The sequence below is a fragment of the Aquarana catesbeiana genome, linkage group LG04 (assembly GCF_042186555.1).
Source record: "Aquarana catesbeiana isolate 2022-GZ linkage group LG04, ASM4218655v1, whole genome shotgun sequence".
Classification (NCBI taxonomy): Eukaryota; Metazoa; Chordata; class Amphibia; order Anura; family Ranidae; genus Aquarana; species Aquarana catesbeiana.
Window position 1 is genome coordinate 676,441,595 of NC_133327.1, and position 19,046 is coordinate 676,460,640.

Sequence of the window (19,046 nt, forward strand, 5' to 3'; positions counted from 1 at the left end):
AGCAAACACCTTTTCAGGCGCTATTTTTAACACCCCAGTGTGAAAGGGGTATTCTAAATAGGAAACTTTCATTTTGTTTGCAGATATTAAATATTCTAACTACCAGTAAGAATGAGTCCTTACATTTAAAGAGCACCTGTCATTTCAGATCCATTATGGCAGCGCCTGTTAGCGGGGCATCCCCTCACCTGCTGCCGCCACGTCCCTCACCTTGTTGCGTCACTGCCGCATCACCAGCCGTCCCATTAAAGTGAATGGGACTGTCGGTGAGTCAACAGCAGGTCAGAGGAGGAGCCAACAGCGGGTCAGAGGCGGAGCCAACAGCAGGTCAGAGGCGGAGCCAACAGCAGGTCAGAGGCGGAGCCGCTGCGGGACAGAAATGACAGTTACTCTTAAAATTTAAATCAAGCCTTTTTACTAGCGATTTAAAAATAGAATCCACCCTGCATCCACTTAAAAAAAATAAATAAAAATTAGGTTGCCTGTCACTAATTTACTGGCTTTATCCGTCACCTGGAACAAACAGAGCAGGAAGTTCACCTGCTGCAGATTTGTTCTGACACAGCCAGACACCTTAGAATTTTTAGGTGGTGACCAGTGGGGCACCTGAGCGACTTAATGCACACTAAAGACTGTAAAAGAAATTTGTACGTTTTATATATAATTGTATTCTATTTTGTATGTATTGCACTCTGCCCTCATTGTGCACACGGCACTAATAATGTTTTCATTACATGTTTACATTCTTTCGAAGTCCTGATTAGAATTAGCCTGCCTATGTTACGCCCCACCATAAACATACAATTGTAATATTAATGTGATACCTACATAAATCGTGTACAAGAACCTTCAATTGCGTCATAATAAAGCAGGACAGTTATTTGGAAAGATGCGGAGTGTCTTTTGTGTCGGTTCCCTACTGCAGTAGTTATTAATTTGGAACCACTAATCAATATGAGGAAAGGAGTTGCCCATCTATAAAATCCCATGTCAACAACAAGGACGACTACCATTGTTTTCTCCAAGGCATGTTTACATCTGAGCGCTGCCATTCGTGGAGAGCAATAATAAACATTTTTTGTTTTTAGTGTATCAGCACTTTTTTTGGCCCAACAGACTTCAAACGGAACATTTTTATTTCTATGTTTTAGCACATAAGCAACTCCCCTCCCCCCCAATCAACTTGTGTACCCCCAATACCACTCATAGGAAAGTTCTGTGTACCCCATTTATAAAAGGAGAGTCCAGCAGTGCGACAACTGTATGGACATGGCACTTCACAGCTTGGAGTTTTAGGTTCTCCATGCTAGCAGGGCCCATCCCCCCGCCCCCCCCCTACAGCTGTTATCACCTTCATGCCCTAAAAACACATCTGTTTCTTGTCTGCCCACTGAAGGGGGTCTCTGCAACCCCCCCAGAGAAAGGAAAGGACCGCCGCTCTTGGCTACAGCTCCCAACCCCCCCCCCCCCCTCCCCAATCCAAGCAAAAGAAATAAACAGCTGAATAATCCCTCTACAGAAACATACCAGGTGCAGAAAGTGTACAGCAGGCGGCGGGATTGCCACTAGCAGATCAGAGACAAAAACAAGCCAAAAACAGCAAACAGCCCGACAAGGCAACCAATTGTCCCCACAGGAACCATAAGGACTTTTTTCCGACGTTATGCAGAAGAGGAGCTTAGAGAAGACGGAGTACAAGTCAAGGATCTCAGTGCTCTGTCCCAGGAGTGATAGACCCCAGGAACAGATCTGCCAGATTTGGGGCGAGTTCCACACAAGATTATAGACCATAAAGCAGACCGAGCAAAAGTCACCTTCATGGAGCTCTGGCCTTCTGTCCTGGGGAGGTGGTCATAGCAGACAAGGGTACAGAGCCATCAGATTTGGGGCGAGCTTCACACAGGATTATAAAAGAAGACCAAGCAGAAAAAGTCACCTTCATGGATCTTGGCCTTCTGTCCTGGGGAGGTCATAGGAGACCAGGCCACAGACCCACCAGGGATGGGGACAAGCTATGAACAGGATTACAGAGCATAAACCTAGCCTACAGCAGAACAAGCAAAGATCACCTTCATGGATCTCAGCCTTGTGTCCTGGGGTGGCCATAGCAGACCAGGCCACAGACCCACCAGGGATGGGGGCAAGCTATGCACACAGGACATGCTGCATGTCTGACAAATGCAGAAACATATCCCTGGACTCTTTGTCCTCCAACAAGTCTGATGCCCAACTGACCCCCCCCCCCCATCACTGGGTAAACAGCACTAGCCCTCAACGCTGGGCTGACTAGTGTGCTAAACCTCAAAATAACCACCATATACAACCCACCGCCAATAGGAAGTCATGACAACCTCATACTATGACATGAGGAGACAGAACCTCCAAAACTCACAACCAGGACCTCAGTTGACCGAACACCATATATCTTCACCCAGAGAACCACCATGTACAACATAAAAAAGCTACAGAATTCTCACGCTCCATATTCAACAGCCCCAAACCCTCACCTTCTTCATGATGCCGGTTTTCCTCTTGCTGAAGGTGGTGTACCTCCTCAGCTTGTTGTCAATGAACTCCATCTTGATCTTCACCCTGCCCCGTGTCTTCTTGCCAGGCTTGGCCCCCGACACCACTCCGCTGACCCCAGGGTATCCTCCAGACGTTGCTACCCCTGCTCCTCCGGGTCCCACTGGATCAGGCAGCTCCAGCTCAGCTAGTCCTCTCTTCATCCCGCGGGATGGGGTCTCATCCTCATCTGCAGAGTCAGAGGTGGCTTCGCTACCGCTATACATGGCTGACGCCACTCCTGGAGAAACCTCGTACCGAGGCCGACTACCCCTCCCTGGAGAGCTTCCGTTCCCTGGCCGGTTACGGGATAACGATAATCCGGGGTTGCGGCCTACACCGTTACCGGGAGAGGAACCGGCCTGGGTGGGCAACATCTCCACCCGGCACCCTAAGGGCATAGAAAGAACGGACAATGTTAATATAACTACTGAACCACACCTATCGCGCCGTGCCGCCCCCCCCCCCCCCCCAGTGCTCTGTATACACCCCCCAAATCCTCTGTATACACTACTACCCCCACTCATACTTCTCACCAAATAGCTCTCTGCTACTCCTACCAATCCCCTGTATATTGCCCAGTGATTATCATTCTACTTCCCACTATATGTAACCCCCCCCCCCCACATGTATATATTACACACACACACCTCATGTACCCCTCATCCTATACACACCCCTCACTATACGTACCCCCCCACACTATACGTACCCCTCCATAACCCCCCCACACTATACGTACCCCTCCATAACCCCCCCCACACTATACGTACCCCCCCCATACGTACCCCTCCATAACCCCCCCCCCAATACGTACCCCTCCATAACCCCCCCCCCAATACGTACCCCTCCATAACCCCCCCCCAATACGTACCCCTCCATAACCCCCCCCCCCCCATACGTACCCCTCCATAACCCCCCCCCCCCATACGTACCCCTCCATAACCTCCCCCCCATACGTACCCCTCCATAACCTCCCCCCCATACGTACCCCTCCATAACCTCCCCCCCATACGTACCCCTCCATAACCTCCCCCCCATACGTACCCCTCCATAACCTCCCCCCCATACGTACCCCTCCATAACCTCCCCCCCCATACGTACCCCTCCATAACCTCCCCCCCATACGTACCCCTCCATAACCTCCCCCCCATACGTACCCCTCCATAACCCCCCCCCCATACGTACCCCTCCATAAACCCCCCCACTATACATACCCCTCCATAAACCCCCCCCCTATACGTACCCCTCCATAAACCCCCCCCCACTATACATACCCCTCCATAAACCCCCCCCCCTATACGTACCCCTCCATAAACCCCCCCCCCACTATACGTACCCCTCCATAAACCCCCCCCCCCACTATACGTACCCCTCCATAAACCCCCCCCCCACTATACGTACCCCTCCACAAACCCCCCCCCACTATACGTACCCCTCCATAAACCCCCCCCCCCCCACTATACGTACCCCTCCATAAACCCCCCCCCCACTATACGTACCCCTCCATAAACCCCCCCCCCCACTATACGTACCCCTCCATAAACCCCCCCCCCACTATACGTACCCCTCCATAAACCCCCCCCACTATACGTACCCCTCCATAAACCCCCCCCCACTATACGTACCCCTCCATAAACCCCCCCCACTATACGTACCCCTCCATAAACCCCCCCCATACTATACGTACCCCTCCATAAACCCCCCCCACTATACGTACCCCTCCATAAACCCCCCCCCCACTATACGTACCCCTCCATAAACCCCCCCCCCCACTATACGTACCCCTCCATAAACCCCCCCCCCACTATACGTACCCCTCCACAAACCCCCCCCCACTATACGTACCCCTCCATAAACCCCCCCCCCCACTATACGTACCCCTCCATAAACCCCCCCCCCCACTATACGTACCCCTCCATAAACCCCCCCCCCCCACTATACGTACCCCTCCATAAACCCCCCCCCCCACTATACGTACCCCTCCATAAACCCCCCCCACTATACGTACCCCTCCATAAACCCCCCCCCACTATACGTACCCCTCCATAAACCCCCCCCACTATACGTACCCCTCCATAAACCCCCCCCATACTATACGTACCCCTCCATAAACCCCCCCCACTATACGTACCCCTCCATAAACCCCCCCCACTATACGTACCCCTCCATAAACCCCCCCCATACTATACGTACCCCTCCATAAACCCCCCCCATACTATACGTACCCCTCCATAAACCCCCCCCATACTATACGTACCCCTCCCTGTACCCGGCTCCTCTCTCTCCCCCTTCCGGTGTACCCCTCACCCCTCCAGCCCGCCCCTTCCATACACCCCAGCACGCCCCCTCACCCTTCTTCCCCGGTTCTCCTCCGCGGTCCCCCGGTGCTCTCACCCTCCTCACTCGGTTCTCCGTACCGGCCTCCTCTGTGGCGTCTCTCGGCCGCCCTGCGCCTCTGGCTCTCCCGGCTTCCCCGCGCACACCTCCCAGCAACCAATCACAGGCCGAGCCGCCTCACTCCCACTCAGCGTACAACAGATGACAGAGAACCCCTCCGCGGCCTCCCGGCACTATTTCCCCCCTCCGTCCAGGCGGAGCGGCGCGGAGGGATACCGTAGAGGACGGCGGGAACTATTTTCAGCCATATAAAGCGAGGAGATCTTTCCTTATATGGAAAAGACTGTCCTTATATGGTGAGTCACCGCGCGGGGCGCTCATTGGCTGCGGCCTGGAAGACAGCAAGGCGCCCATTGGGAGGGCTAGGAGAGGGGCGGGGCCGGGGATGTCATGTATGACGTCAGCGAGACTTGACACTGAACCCAGAACCGAGCGAGAAGTAAATAGTCCCCCAGATAGTGCAACCGGCACCGGCTGTGCACAGTGCGATCAGCACGGCACCGACCAATCACAGACAGAGCAGCCTGAACCAGTGATACTGATAAGTGCACTAACATTGCACTCCCCATACACAGTGCAATCTGCACCCAATATACTAACATTGCACTCCCCATACACAGTGCAATCTGCACCCATTATACCAATACCGATGTTCTCTCGATATGTGCCCACCATCGAAAAATGCCCGCGCATGCGCAGAACGGAAGGGCACTCCAGCTGAGTTGCCGATCAGCTGGAGTGACGTCCCATAGCGCATGCGCATATCGCAGGAGCCTTTTTTTCGACAGGAGATACCATTTCTCGGGCACAATTTTATGCTATGCAAACAGCAGAGGGACACCGTATTTGTCATATTGTGTCAGTTCTCTACTGGGCTCATCTACCCCCATAACCAACCAAGCCCATCTATCTCCTCCACTACCACCTCCTCTGTGGCGTCTCTCTACCACCCTGCGCCTCTGGCTCTCCCGGCTTCCTCGCGCACACCTCCCAGCAGCCAATCACAGACCGAGCCGCCTGCCCATCCACCTCCATAACGAACCAAGCCTATCTACCTCCATAACCAACCAAGCCTATCTACCCTTTTCCACTGCCACCGACTGAGCCCATCTACATCCATAACTAACCAAGCCTATCTACCTCATCCACTGCCACCGACTGTGCCCATCTACCTACATAACCAACTGAGCCCATCTACCTCCTCCACTTCCACCAACTGTGCCCATCTACCTACATAACCAACCAAACCCAACTATCTCCTCAACTTCCACCGACTGTGCCTATCTAACACCATAACTAACTGAGCCCATCTACCTCCTTCACTTCCAACGACTGAGCCCATCTACCTCCATAACCAACTAAGCCCCTCTACCTCCTCCACTGCCACTGACTGTGCCCATCTACCTACATAACCAACCAAACCCATCTACCTCCTCCAGTGCCACGACTGTGCCCATCTACCTTCACACCCAACCATCTACCTCCTCTACTTCCACCAACTCTACCTCCTGAGCCCCTGTACCCTCATAACCAACCAAGCCCATCTACCTCCTCCATTTCCACCTACTGAGTCCATCTACCTCCTCCACTGCCACGACTGTGCCCATCTACCTCCATAACCAACCCAGTAATCTACCTCCTCCACTTCTTCCGACTGTGCCCATCTTCTTCCATAACCAACCAAGCCCATCTACCTCCTCCACTTCTACCAACTGTGCCCATCTACCGCCATAACCAACCAAACCCATCTACCTCCTTCACTTCCACTGACTCAGCCCGTCTACCTACATAACTAACCAAAGCCACCTACCTCTTGCACTGCCACCAACTGTGCCCATCTACCTACATAACCAACCAAGTCTGTATACCTCCCCCACTTCCATTGACTGTGCCTATCTAACACCATAACTAACCAAGCCTATCTACCTCCTTCACTTTCATTGACTGTGCCTATCTAACTCCATAACTAACCAAGCCCATATACCTCCTCTACTGCCACCGACTGTTCCCATCTACCTACATAACAAACTGAGCCCATCTACCTCCTCCACTTCCACCGACTGAGCCCATCTGCTTCCATAACCAACCAAGCCCATCTACCTTCTCCACTGCCACTGACTGAGCCCATCTACTTCTATAACCAACCAAGCCCACCTACCTCCTCCACTGCCACTGACTGTGCCCATCTACCTTCATAACCAACCCAGTCATCTACCTCCTCCACTTCCACCAACTGTGCCCATCTACCTCCAGAGCCCCTCTACCTCCATAACCAGCCAAGCACATCTACCACCTAGATTTTCACCTACTGGGCCCATCTACCTCCTTCACTTCCACCGACTGAGCCTATCTACTTCCATAACCAACCAAGCCCATCTATCTCCTCCACTTCTACCGACCGAGCCCATCTATTTCCATAACCTACCAAGCCCATCTACCTCTTCCACTTCTACCGACCGTGCCCATCTACCTCTATAACTAACTGAGCCCCTCTACCCCCTCTGCTGCCACCAACTGTGCCTTTCTACCTACATAACCAACTGAGCCCATCTACCTCTTCCACTGCCACCAACTGAGCCCATCTACCTCCTCCACTGCCACTGACTGAGCCTATCTACCTCCATAACCAACTGAGCCCATCTACCTCCTCCACTGCCACCAACTGGGCCCATCTACCTCCTCCACTGCCACTGACTGAGCCCATCTACCTCCATAACCAACCAAGCCAATATACCTCCTCACTTCCACAGACTGAGCCCATCTACTTCCATAACCAACCAAGCCAATCTACATCCTCCACTGCCACAAACTGAGCCCATCTACCTCCTCCACTGGCACCGACTGAGCCTACTTACCTCCATAACCAACCAAGCCAATCTACAGTACCTCCTTCACTGCCTCCGAATGAGTCTATCCACCTCCAGTGACTGAGACCGTCTACCCCCACCACTGACTGAGACCGTCTATTTCCACCACTGACTGAGACAGTTTACTTCCACCACTGGGTGAGACCGTCTACTCCCACCATTGGGTGAGACTGTCTACTCCCACCACTGACTGAGACCGTCTACCCCCACCACTGACTGAGATCATTGACCCCCACCGCTGACTGAACCTGACTGAATCTACCTTCACCACAGACTGAACCCATCCACTTCCACCAGTGAATGACACTGCCTACCCCCACCACTGACCAAAGCTATATACTTCCACCAGTGACTGAGACCATCTACCTCCGTAACTAAATGAGCCCATCTACGTTCACCACTGCCACCAATTGAGCCAATCTACCTCCACAACCAACAAAGCCAATCTACCTCCTCCACTTCCACTGAGTGAGCCCACCTATCTCTACTACCGACTAAGCGCATCTATCTCCAAAACTTCTATCAATCCAGCCTTTCTACCACCACTACTGAATGAGCCCTAAGTGCCTCCAATAGTGACCGAGCCTGTCTACCTCCACCACAACTGAGACCATCTACCTTGACCACTGACAGAGCCAATCTACCTCCAGCTGTGACTGAGACCGCCTACCTCCACCAGTGACTGAGAAAGAGAAGCTAATTCCTTTGACAGTGTTTGTTCAGACTAAACCTACGTCGAGGTAGGGCAGAGCTTGTGCTGATGTTACCCACACTTGGCTGAAGCCGGCACCAGGAGCATTCTTTGGATTCATTGCATGTTAACAAAATATACTGTACATCTTGTAAGTAGTTTTTTTATTTTTTACTCAATAAATTTTAAACGATAATACACTATCGGAGGTTTCTCTTCTTGATTGAGTCATCTTAGAAACACAGGAGGAGGATTTTTCAGTTCCATCCCGATATGGAGTGCCATTTGATGTCCTCTGATCATATGATCCATTGCTTCAGCTTCGTGCTACGTCAGGCCTCCTATAATGTGGGGTCGGCCTTTCTGGTAAGAGGCTGGATGCACTTAGGTGGTGGACTCTCTGATCACAACTTGTCACAGTCACATGAATGATGGACACTATTTTATGAGCACTGTGGACGATTCACTATTTTAAAATACATCTGTGGATTTGATGTATCGTTTCACTTTGGACGTCACAATTTAATTTGATTCATGTTATTTTGTAAATATAACAATTTGTTTATATTTCATTTACACAGTACAACTATGTTTTCAAAGGCTACCTCCACCACATACCAAGCCCATCTACAGTACTTCCACCAGTGACTGAGACCATCTGCCTCCATTACTGATTGCGCCCATCTACTGTACTTGCACTAGTGACTGAGGCCGTCTACCTTCGCCACAGACTGAGCCTGACTACATTCACCACTGACCAAGCCCATCTACTTCCACCAGTGACTGAGCCTGTCTACCTCCACCACTGACTGAGCCCATCTACGTAAACCACTGACTGAGCCCATCTACCTCCATCAGTGACTGAGACCGTCTACCTCCACCACTGACCTAGCCTATCTACCTTCACCAGTGACTGAGACCATCTACCTCCAGCACTGAGTCTTTCTTCAGTACCTCCACCACTGACTGAGACTGTGTACCTTTACCACTGACCAAGTCCATCTACTTCTACCAGTGACTGAGACCATCTATCTCCACTACTGACTGAGCCTATCTACTGTACTTGCACCAGTAACTGAGACCAGTGTCTACCTCCACCATGGACTGATCCTGTCTACCTTCACCACTGACCAAGCCCAACTCCTTCCACCAGTGACTGAGATGATATACCTCCACCACAGACTGAGCCTGTCTACCTCCACCAGTGACTCAGACCGTCTACCTCCACTGCTGACTGAGCCTGTTTACCCCTATCACCGACTAAGCCAAAATATCACTATCACTGATACTGTCCAAGCCTGCCTACCTCCGAAATTGCCACCGACTGAGCCAATCTACAACTACTACTGAATAAACCTAAGTATCTCTACCATCAACTGACTTACTGTATATACCTCCACCACAAACTGAGCCTGTTTACCTTTACCACTGACACTGACCGAGCCATCTATGGGGCTTGTCTACCACTACCACTGAATTAGTGTCACGAGGGCCATGTACCTGATGTGAGACCGAAGTAGTGGGGAGGCCTCCCTTGCACCTCGGGTCTTTGAAGCCTCTGGAGATGGAGACAGAGACTTGGTGGACACCGAGTGGCACGGGTGCCAGGGGTGCAGAGCACCGTGCAAGCCTTAGTCCGAGATCCGAGCCAAGGTCAAGTCCAGTTTGGCAACGAAGTATAAAAGGGTTAATCAGAAGAAGAATGGTCGAGATCCAAGCCGGGGTCGGTTCCAATCTGGCAGCTGAGTACAAAAGGGGCAAAGAAGTAGAATGGTCAAGGTACAAATCCGAGGTAAATGGCAAGCAGCAATCAAGAGTAGTCAAATAGGTTTCCAGGTCACAAGTTCAGACAGATCCCACACTAGCGCAGAAAGAAGGGGGGACTGAAGATAATCCAGAAATTTGGCAGTGTCTGGGCTGGGCTTATATAGGGAAGTTTGAGGTCACTTCCTGTGCACCTCCTGGGCATTTTCCCACCTTTTTCCATCAGGTTGAGGTCACTTCCTGTGCACCTCCTGGGCATTTTCCTGCCTTTTTCCATCAGGTCTTCTGCGCAGGTGCGGGTTGACGCACTGAGACATCTTTGGTGCATGCTCAGTTGGTACGGATTTCCTCTTGCGGCAACGTGCCATTGGTGCATGCGTAGTAAACCCTGGACTCTTACAGAGCCCCCCTCCCCCGAAGGGGTGGCCTCTGGACTCGCTTGCTGAAAGAACTGCTAGAGAAGATCTGGAGCATGGATATGTAACTCAGGTTCCCAAGAACTCTCTTCAGGCCTGTAACCCCTCCACTGTACCAGAAATTGCCGTCCACGGCCCCTTCTACGGCAGTCCAGGATGGCCTCCGCCTTGTATTCCTCAATCCCTTTAATCATAGAGGGAGGCGGAGGACGGGCCCCACATTCCCTAAAGGGGTTTGGGGCTACAGGCTTTAGGAGGGAGGCATGGAAGACAAGGTGGATCCGGTAAGTTGAGGGCAGTTTGAGTTTGTAGACATCAGGGTTGAATCGGGACAGGACAGGGAAGGGCCCAATGAACTTAGGGCCCAATTTCTTGGAGGGACAGGTCAACTTCAAATGCCTGGTAGACAGCCAAACCTTGTCTCCCGGTTGAAGATCCAGGTCCCCCCGCCGCCTTCGGTCATAGATGGTCTTGTAATCCAGCTGTGCCTTGGCCATGGTATCCCTTAGGAGCTCTAAGTTGTTGTGTAGAAACTCCACTCTGTTCCAGACAGCCAGGACCGAAGCGGAAGTGGGTAGGACATGGGGGGGTTGGCGTAGAACGGTGATTGCTTAGTGGTAGAATGTATTGCGTTGTATGCAAATTCTGCGCAAGGAAGTAGGGACACCCAATTGTCTTTGACAAAGGTGGAGAAACAACGAAGGTACTGTTAAAGAGTTTGGTTCGTGCGTTCCGTTTGTCCATTGGTCTGAGGGTGGTAGGCCGAAGAGTAGTGGTTCTCGATGTCTAGAGAAAGACAGAGCTCCTTCCAGAATTTAGAGGTGAATTGGACCCCATGATCTGATACAATATTGCTGGGAATCCCATGGAGGCGTATGATCTCCTTCATAAAAACCTGAGCTGTTTCTGGGGTGGAAGGTGTGCCAATCATAGGAATAAAATGAGCCATTTTTGTAAGGCTGTCCACAACAACAAATATGGATGTAAACCCATCAGACAGTGGTAGCTCGAAAATAAATAAGTGCAGCGCTATGATTGCAAAAAAAAAAGGAAAAATTGTATGTGATTCAAACATATATGTGACAAAATGACACAAACTCTAACATAATAGATGTGAATGGATATTAAGCAATGTGCTAATATAGTGACTGCACTACACACAAATGTCCAAGTTGAACGAAATTATGAAATACAGTCCAATTAGGTTTGTGATCCAATACACATGTGAGAAGTTTCTGGCATTCCTGGGAACCTTGGAGTGAAAAAATGAAAGCAAACACCACCACCGTGAAAGAGGGAGGAGGCTTACCAGATAATATTGACTTGGCGGGGCATATACCACCCAAGTCAACAGGGCTTGTTGGGTTCAAACCACCCAGTGGGGACAGCAGATCCTGGAACTCCATCAGTCGATCAGCCTTAGATGGTCATGAGATGTTAGCTGGAGGCTCCAGGAGTCTCGGGGAGCATGAAAACTTATTGTCACAGGAAGGGTATCATGTGATAGAAAAAGGGGGCTGACATAGCGTGATACCGTTTAAAAAGGAGGTGGTTTATTAAAAATATAAATTCAACACTCACATTTGGAAGAAATTGATACAGCATGTAAAAGCATGAGGCGATGTTAGCGGAAGGTCCACCCAATGCGTTTCGACTGCACAGATGACAACCTCCTTTTTAAACGGTATCACGCTATGTCAGCCCCCTTTTTCTATTACATGATACCCTTCCTGTGACAATAAGTTTTCATGCTCCCCAAGACTCCTGGAGCCTCCAGCTAACATCTCACGACCGTCTAAAGCTGATCGACTGACGGAGTTCCAGGATCTGCTGTCCCCCATTGGGTGGTTTGAACCCAACAAGCCCTGTTGACTTGGGTGGTATATGCCCCGCCAAGTCAATATTATCTGGTAAGCCTCCTCCTTCTTTCATGGTGGTGGTGTTTGCTTTCATTTTTTCACTCCAAGGTTCCCAGGAATGCTAGGAACTTCTCACATGTGTATTAGATCACAAACCTAATTGGACTGTATTTCATCATTTCGTTCAACTTGGACATTTGTGTGTAGTGCAGTCACTATATTAGCACATTGCTTAATATCCATTCACATCTATTATGTTAGAGTTTGTGTCATTTTGTCACATATATATTTGAATCACATACAATTTTTCCCTTTTTTTTGCAATCATAGCGCTGCACTTATTTATTTTCTACCTACTTAGCTCTTTGTCTACAGCCGTGCCGGCTGCTGGATTGCGGGGTCACAGCGCAGTATACACTTTTCATTATTCACTATTTGTTCACCAGACGGTGGTAGCTCTACTATGTAATCCATGCTGATCTGTTCCCAGGGTCTGGAGGGAACAGGCAGAGGGCATAGGAGACCCCATGATTTATTCTTTTCCTTTTTGCTTTGATTGCATACTCTACAGGAATTGACGTAAGCGTGGCAGTCTGCCTTGAGGGTAGGCCACCAAAAGGTTCGCAAAAGCAGATCGGTGGTTTTGGTCACCCCGAAATACCCTGCTAACTTGTGGTCATGGCAGAGTTTGAGCACAGGAACTCTCAGTTGAAGGGGCACAAACACAGCATGGTCGTGGAAGAAGTCCGTCCTTTTCTTGCAGATGTTCTCCTGAGGGCAGTTGGTCTAGAGAGGAGACCAGTTTAATCCTGGACAAGAGGTCATCCGTAAGTAGGAAGAAATTATAGACAGGGAATATCGCGTCCCTTGTTGGTGAGTTATCTGATGTGGGATACATGCGGGATAGAGCATCAGGTTTACAATTCTTGGATCCCGGACAGTACATGATATGCATTTGAAATCTGGTGAAGAAGAGAGCCCATCTGGCTTGTCTAGGTCTGAGACATTTAGCTGTACAGAGGTATTCCAAATTCCTATGATTAGTGTAGATAAGTATAAGGTGCAAGGCTCCTTCCAATAAATATCGCCATTTTTCCAGGGCCAGTTTTGTAGCAAGGAGTTCCCAGTCCCCTACATCATAGTTCCTTTCGGCTGGGAACAACTTCCTTGAAAAGAAGGCAATATGATGCAACATGGCTGTGGTTTCGTGGCGCTGAGAAAGGACTGCCCAAACCACAATCTCTGAAGCATCGACCTCCAACACGTAAGGCAGGGCTGGGTCGTGATGACGAAAGACCGGGGCAGAGGTGAATTGCTTCTTGAGTTTGTCAAAAGCCATTTGTGCTGAGGGGGACCACAGAAAATGGCTCTTTTGCTTGGTGAGTTGTGTGATAGGTGAAATTATTGACGAGAAGCCTTTGATGAATCTTTTATAAACATTGGTGAATCCCACGAACCTCTGGAGGCTCTTACGGTCCGAGGGTACTGGCCATTCAAGAACTGCAGTTACCTTCTGGGGGTCCATGGATATGCCAGAAGTCAAAATAATGAGGCCAAGGAATAGTATGGTATCTTTCTCAAATTCACATTTTTCAAGCTTGGTGTAGAGTTTATGGGCCCGGAGGTGAAAAAGGACCTTTCGCATGTGGATGTGATGTGCCTGGAGGGAAGGTGAAAAAACAAGGATAAATAAATAAATATGAATACCGCGATCAGATAAAAACTCAATCAACAAAAAGCAGCAACAATAAACCATCTAATACCTAATGGTGCTAATGTAAAAACTAATGTGAAAAAGTTGCGCTAAATTAAATGTTTACCTATACAAGAGAAAGTAAAAATCAATAAACATGCAAGAATCAAGGACACACCCGGATCGAGAGTGCACCCTAAGCTCCTTCAGGTGATAGGTATATAAATAAATGGTGAAATCAACACTATAGCAACACTTGAAATCGATCATGTACAAATTGATTAATACATAAATAGATAGTGTCCATGTGAAAAATAGGTAAGTATAATGAGCAACATCTTTCTTTAGGTGTGATAAATAAACATAAAATTATATGGATAATAATCCACAGCAGGTATCAGGGTCCGAATAATCAGCCTTGTTCTTTGATGCTGAAAATGGGAGACAACTTTGATGTAAAACTCTGTATGTGATAACCCTTACCGGAACCGGTGGACCCCCTGAAGAGCGGGTTCATACGAGCGGACAGATTAAGCCGTCAGGGGGGGGCGTACGCACAATCGAAATTTCCGACAACAAAACTGTGGATTTTTTTCCGAAGGATGTTGGCTCAAACTTGCCTTGCATACACAAGGTCACACAAATGTTGGAAATTCCGAACGTAGGAATGCGGTGACATACAAGATGTACCACGAGCCGAGAAAAAGGAAGTTCAATAGCCAGTGCGGCTCCTTCTGCTTGATTCCGAGCATGCGTGAGCTTTTGTGCGACGGACTTGTGTACACACGATCAGACTTTCAGACAACAAGTGAAGTTGGCGGAAAATTTGAGAACCTGCTCTCAAACATTTGTGGCCGGAAATTCCAACAGCAAATGTTCGATGGGGCATACACACGGTCGGTCTTTCCGACAACAAGCTCACATCGAACATTTCCCGTCTGAAAGTCCGACCGTGTGTACGCGGCATTACAATTAGTCAATTTACCTCTACCAGTGACTGGGCCCGACTACCTCCACCCCTAAATGAGTCTATTGTAGTAAAGAAAAAACAGAGGGAAGGCTTTTGAGACACTCCTTACACAAATTATTTGACAAAATATCATTTTTAATTATAGTATCAACATTATTTTTTTTAAAGGCACAATAATTTTTTAAGAACATAGGTAAAAAAACAGAGACAGTGTTCTGAATATATTTGAGCATAACCCTACAATGATGCTCTCAGAGAATCATATTGAGAACCAAAATATGGTTATAAATGTAGCGCTGGTAGATTTTATCTATCGCTGATAGGTAAATTTAATGGGTCGCTTGTTATAGGAAGTTAGATTTGCCTCTGTTCCAGCTTGGCTGACGTTGCATGCAGTTCCACATTGTGCCGGTGGGTGTCGTTGTCACCATCGGCAGGTGTTGGAAAAGCAACGTGTTAAAGCGAATGAGTGCTCCTCTTTCCCGGAGATAACTCGGTGGAGGTGGTCCTCCGAGTTGCATTCTGGGAGAGGGTATTTATGGGACAGACGCCATGTTTTAGGGTTCGGTTTCAGCCACCTGCTGGCCCTCCTGGCTGACAGGGATGCATTAGGAATACCACCTCGTGGTCCTCCGTTCCGGAGGCCCGCGTCGCTGCGGCGTGTGGGTGGGCCCAGAAGCCTGCCTGGGGCCTACCACAGCAGCGGAGGAAGGGTCCTGAGCAGTCGTTCCTAAGTAAAGAAGCTGGACAACAGGGGAGGACCCGTTATGGAAGGATCATGCAGAGTGCTGGTCTGGAGAGGGGCCTGGTGACTCGGTTGGAGGACGCATTCCGAAGTAATCTTACAGTATAGTACTGCCGGGTTGGCTTAAAGGTTCAAGTACTGTATCTGACTTTCATCACAAACCAATACATCCTGTGGCAGAGGATCGTACGGGTTTTATTCCAGATAAGTCTGTGGCAGAGACTTTTGTTCGTGCTACGTGCTGGCTGCTAGGCAAGTGAGAGATGTCTATCCAGGCGGGCAAAGATTGAATCCTACGAAAGGGGGACTATTCAATTACAAGTGTTCAATTACAAAGAGTGTTCTGAAGAAATACAACAGAAAGGTATTTGAGCTTCCCTGCAGCTTTCCTACTACCTCTTTCTTTCCTGCTACTTCCCTTAATTGTTCTATTAAAGCATTGGAAAATCTACTCTACTCAATCTACTCAAGTGTTTGGTGCTTATATCGTCCAGAGGTAAACTCAACGGAACCCTAGACCCGGTGCCGGTGAAACAGAGGTGTCGAGAGTGAAGGTAACAAGCCCGTTTAAACCAGCAGCTCCACCGAGAGTTATTGCTACATTAACATGCATTTGCTAGTGTGTACCAGCATTAGTTTCACAATGGACTGTGGGTCACTGAACTCAACGCATTTTGTAGATACAGTGTTGTCTGCTTCTTCATTTCAAGTCATACATAAATAGACACAATCCAACATCAAATTATTGTATTATCACAGGATTCACATTTCTGTATTATCACATTACAGTAAAATTATATATACCTATAGAACATATTAATTGTCCAAGACAGACAATTGCATCGACAAGTGCAGCAAGACCCGGGAACATCATTGGAAGGTTCTGCTCAAATACGATGTACTGATCAGAACACTGTTTCATTCCATCAGACAGTGATGAAGTCTGTCTATCTCCATCACTGTCTGAGCTTGTCTATTACCACCACCAACTGAGCCCATCTACTTCCACCACCTACCTCCATCACTGGCTGAGCCCCATCTATCTCCATCACTGACTGAATCTGTCTACCTACATCATCAACTGAGCCCATCTACTCCAATCACAGACTGAGTCTTTCTACCTCTACCGAAGACTGAGCCCATGTACTTCCACCACTGACTGAGTCTATCTACCTCCATCACCATCTATCTTCATCACTGACTGAGCCTGTCTAGTTCCATCAATCCATCCAACTAAGCCCATCTACCGCCATCACTGATTGAGCCTATCTACCTCCATCATCAACTGAGCCCATCCAAGGACTGAATCTGTCTACCTCCACCGCAGTCTGACCCCATCTATCACCACCACCAGCAACTGAGCCCATTTATCTTCACCACCAAATAAGCCCATCTACCGCTACCACTGACTAAGCCCATCTACTTTCACCACCCAATAAACCCGTCCAACTCCATCATTGACTGAGACTATCTACTTCCACCACCGACCAAGTGAGCTTGTCTACCTTCACTACTGACTAAGCATATCTATCACCACGACTGCCACTAACTGAGCCCGTCTACTACCACTACTAAATGAGCACATCTACCTCCACCACCCAGTGAGCCCATCTATCACCAGCACCCACGACTAAGCCCATCTAGTTCCACCATCAAATGAGCCCATCTATCTCCACCACCTACTGAGCCCATCTACCTCCACCACCTACTGAGCCCATCTACCTCCACCACCGACTGAGCCCATCTACCCCCACCACAACTAAGCCTATCTACCTTCACCACCGACTAATGCCCCGTACACACGATCAGAAATTCCGTCAGCAAAAGTCGGATGTGAGCTTTTGGTCAGAAATTCCGACCGTGTGTATGCTCCATCGGACTTTTGCTGGCAGAATTCCAGCCAGCAAAAGATTGAGAGCAGGTTCTCTATTTTTTGGTCGGAAAAAGTTCCTATCCGAAAATGCGTTCGTCTGTATGCAATTCGGAAATCATGCATGCTCGGAAACAATTTGACGCATGCTCGGAAGCATTGAACTTCGTTTTCTCGGCTCGTCGTAGTGTTGTATGTCACCGCGTTCTTGACGGTCGAAAAGTTCAGAGAACTTTTGTGTGACTGTGTGTATGTAAGGCAAGGTTGAGGGGAATTACGTCGGATAAACCATCCAAGTTTTTTCTGACTGAATTTCTGATTGTGTGTATGGGGCATTAGACTATCTACGTCCACCATCAAACAAACCCATCTACCTCCATCACCGGCTGAGCCCATCTACCACCATCATGGATAGAGCCAGTCTTACTCCATTACTGACTTAGCCCATCTACTATCAACCCAGACTCAGCCCATCTACCTCCACAGCAGACTCAGCCCATCTATCACCACCACCACTGACTGAGCATATCTACCTTCACAACCAAATGAGCCTGTCTACCACCCTGAACCCCTCTATCACCTACTGAGCCCTTCTACTACCACCACACGTTGAGCCCACCTACGTATCTCCAGCATCAGCTAAGCCTACCTACTTCACCCAGTGACTGAGCCTATCTACAACCAACACATTGGTGTAAATACTCAAGTGTATCTATTGTAAAATCATATCCACATCGTATACCAGTTATTTCTAGCCTATTCACATTACTCATACTGAGGACCCAAAATGGTAATACACATAAATTTGCTAGTGTGGTATCACATTGGACTGGGGGTCACTAAACTTGACACGTTTTGTAGGTACAGTGTGACGCACCCCCGTACTCAAGAGGAGTATGTCTGCCGTCTACGCTTCCTTTGTCCGGTACCAACATGATCCAAGATCTGTTAGCCCATCCAGTTACTTGTTGAAGCATCAGTGTAGGGTGAAGAGGAGCATAAGACACATCAAACACAGGTACAAAGAGATATACAGACAGGGGACAACCCCCCTTCTTTGCATAATGACACAGGACGGGGTAAACTACATTCAGTCACAAATAGAAAATTATTTTTACCTCCCCAAAAAAGAGGAATTGTGACTTTAAATTGGCAAAGACACTAAGAGCAGGTAAAAAGCCAAAATTTATTATACACATGACATAT

General features: G+C 48.9%; 1 protein-coding gene across 6 annotated transcripts in view; it reads right to left on the bottom strand.

Moving 5' to 3' along the window:
* The window catches only part of SRF (serum response factor), a 50,712-nt gene extending 45,487 nt beyond the window's left edge, over positions 1–5,225 (bottom strand). For 2 of the 6 annotated variants that reach the window (XM_073628646.1, XM_073628640.1), the window contains exons 1-2: positions 4,963–5,223; positions 2,508–2,956 (exon numbers count right to left, since the gene is read on the bottom strand). In XM_073628646.1, the coding sequence (XP_073484747.1) occupies positions 2,508–2,942 (435 nt within the window). In that variant the 5' untranslated portion in view covers positions 2,943–2,956; positions 4,963–5,223. Of the gene's footprint in view, positions 1–2,507; positions 2,957–4,919 lie in introns of all 6 variants that reach the window. The other 4 variants (XM_073628642.1, XM_073628641.1, XM_073628645.1 and 1 more) reach the window with 4 other exon arrangements.
* Between the last annotated feature and the right edge of the window lie 13,821 nt (positions 5,226–19,046).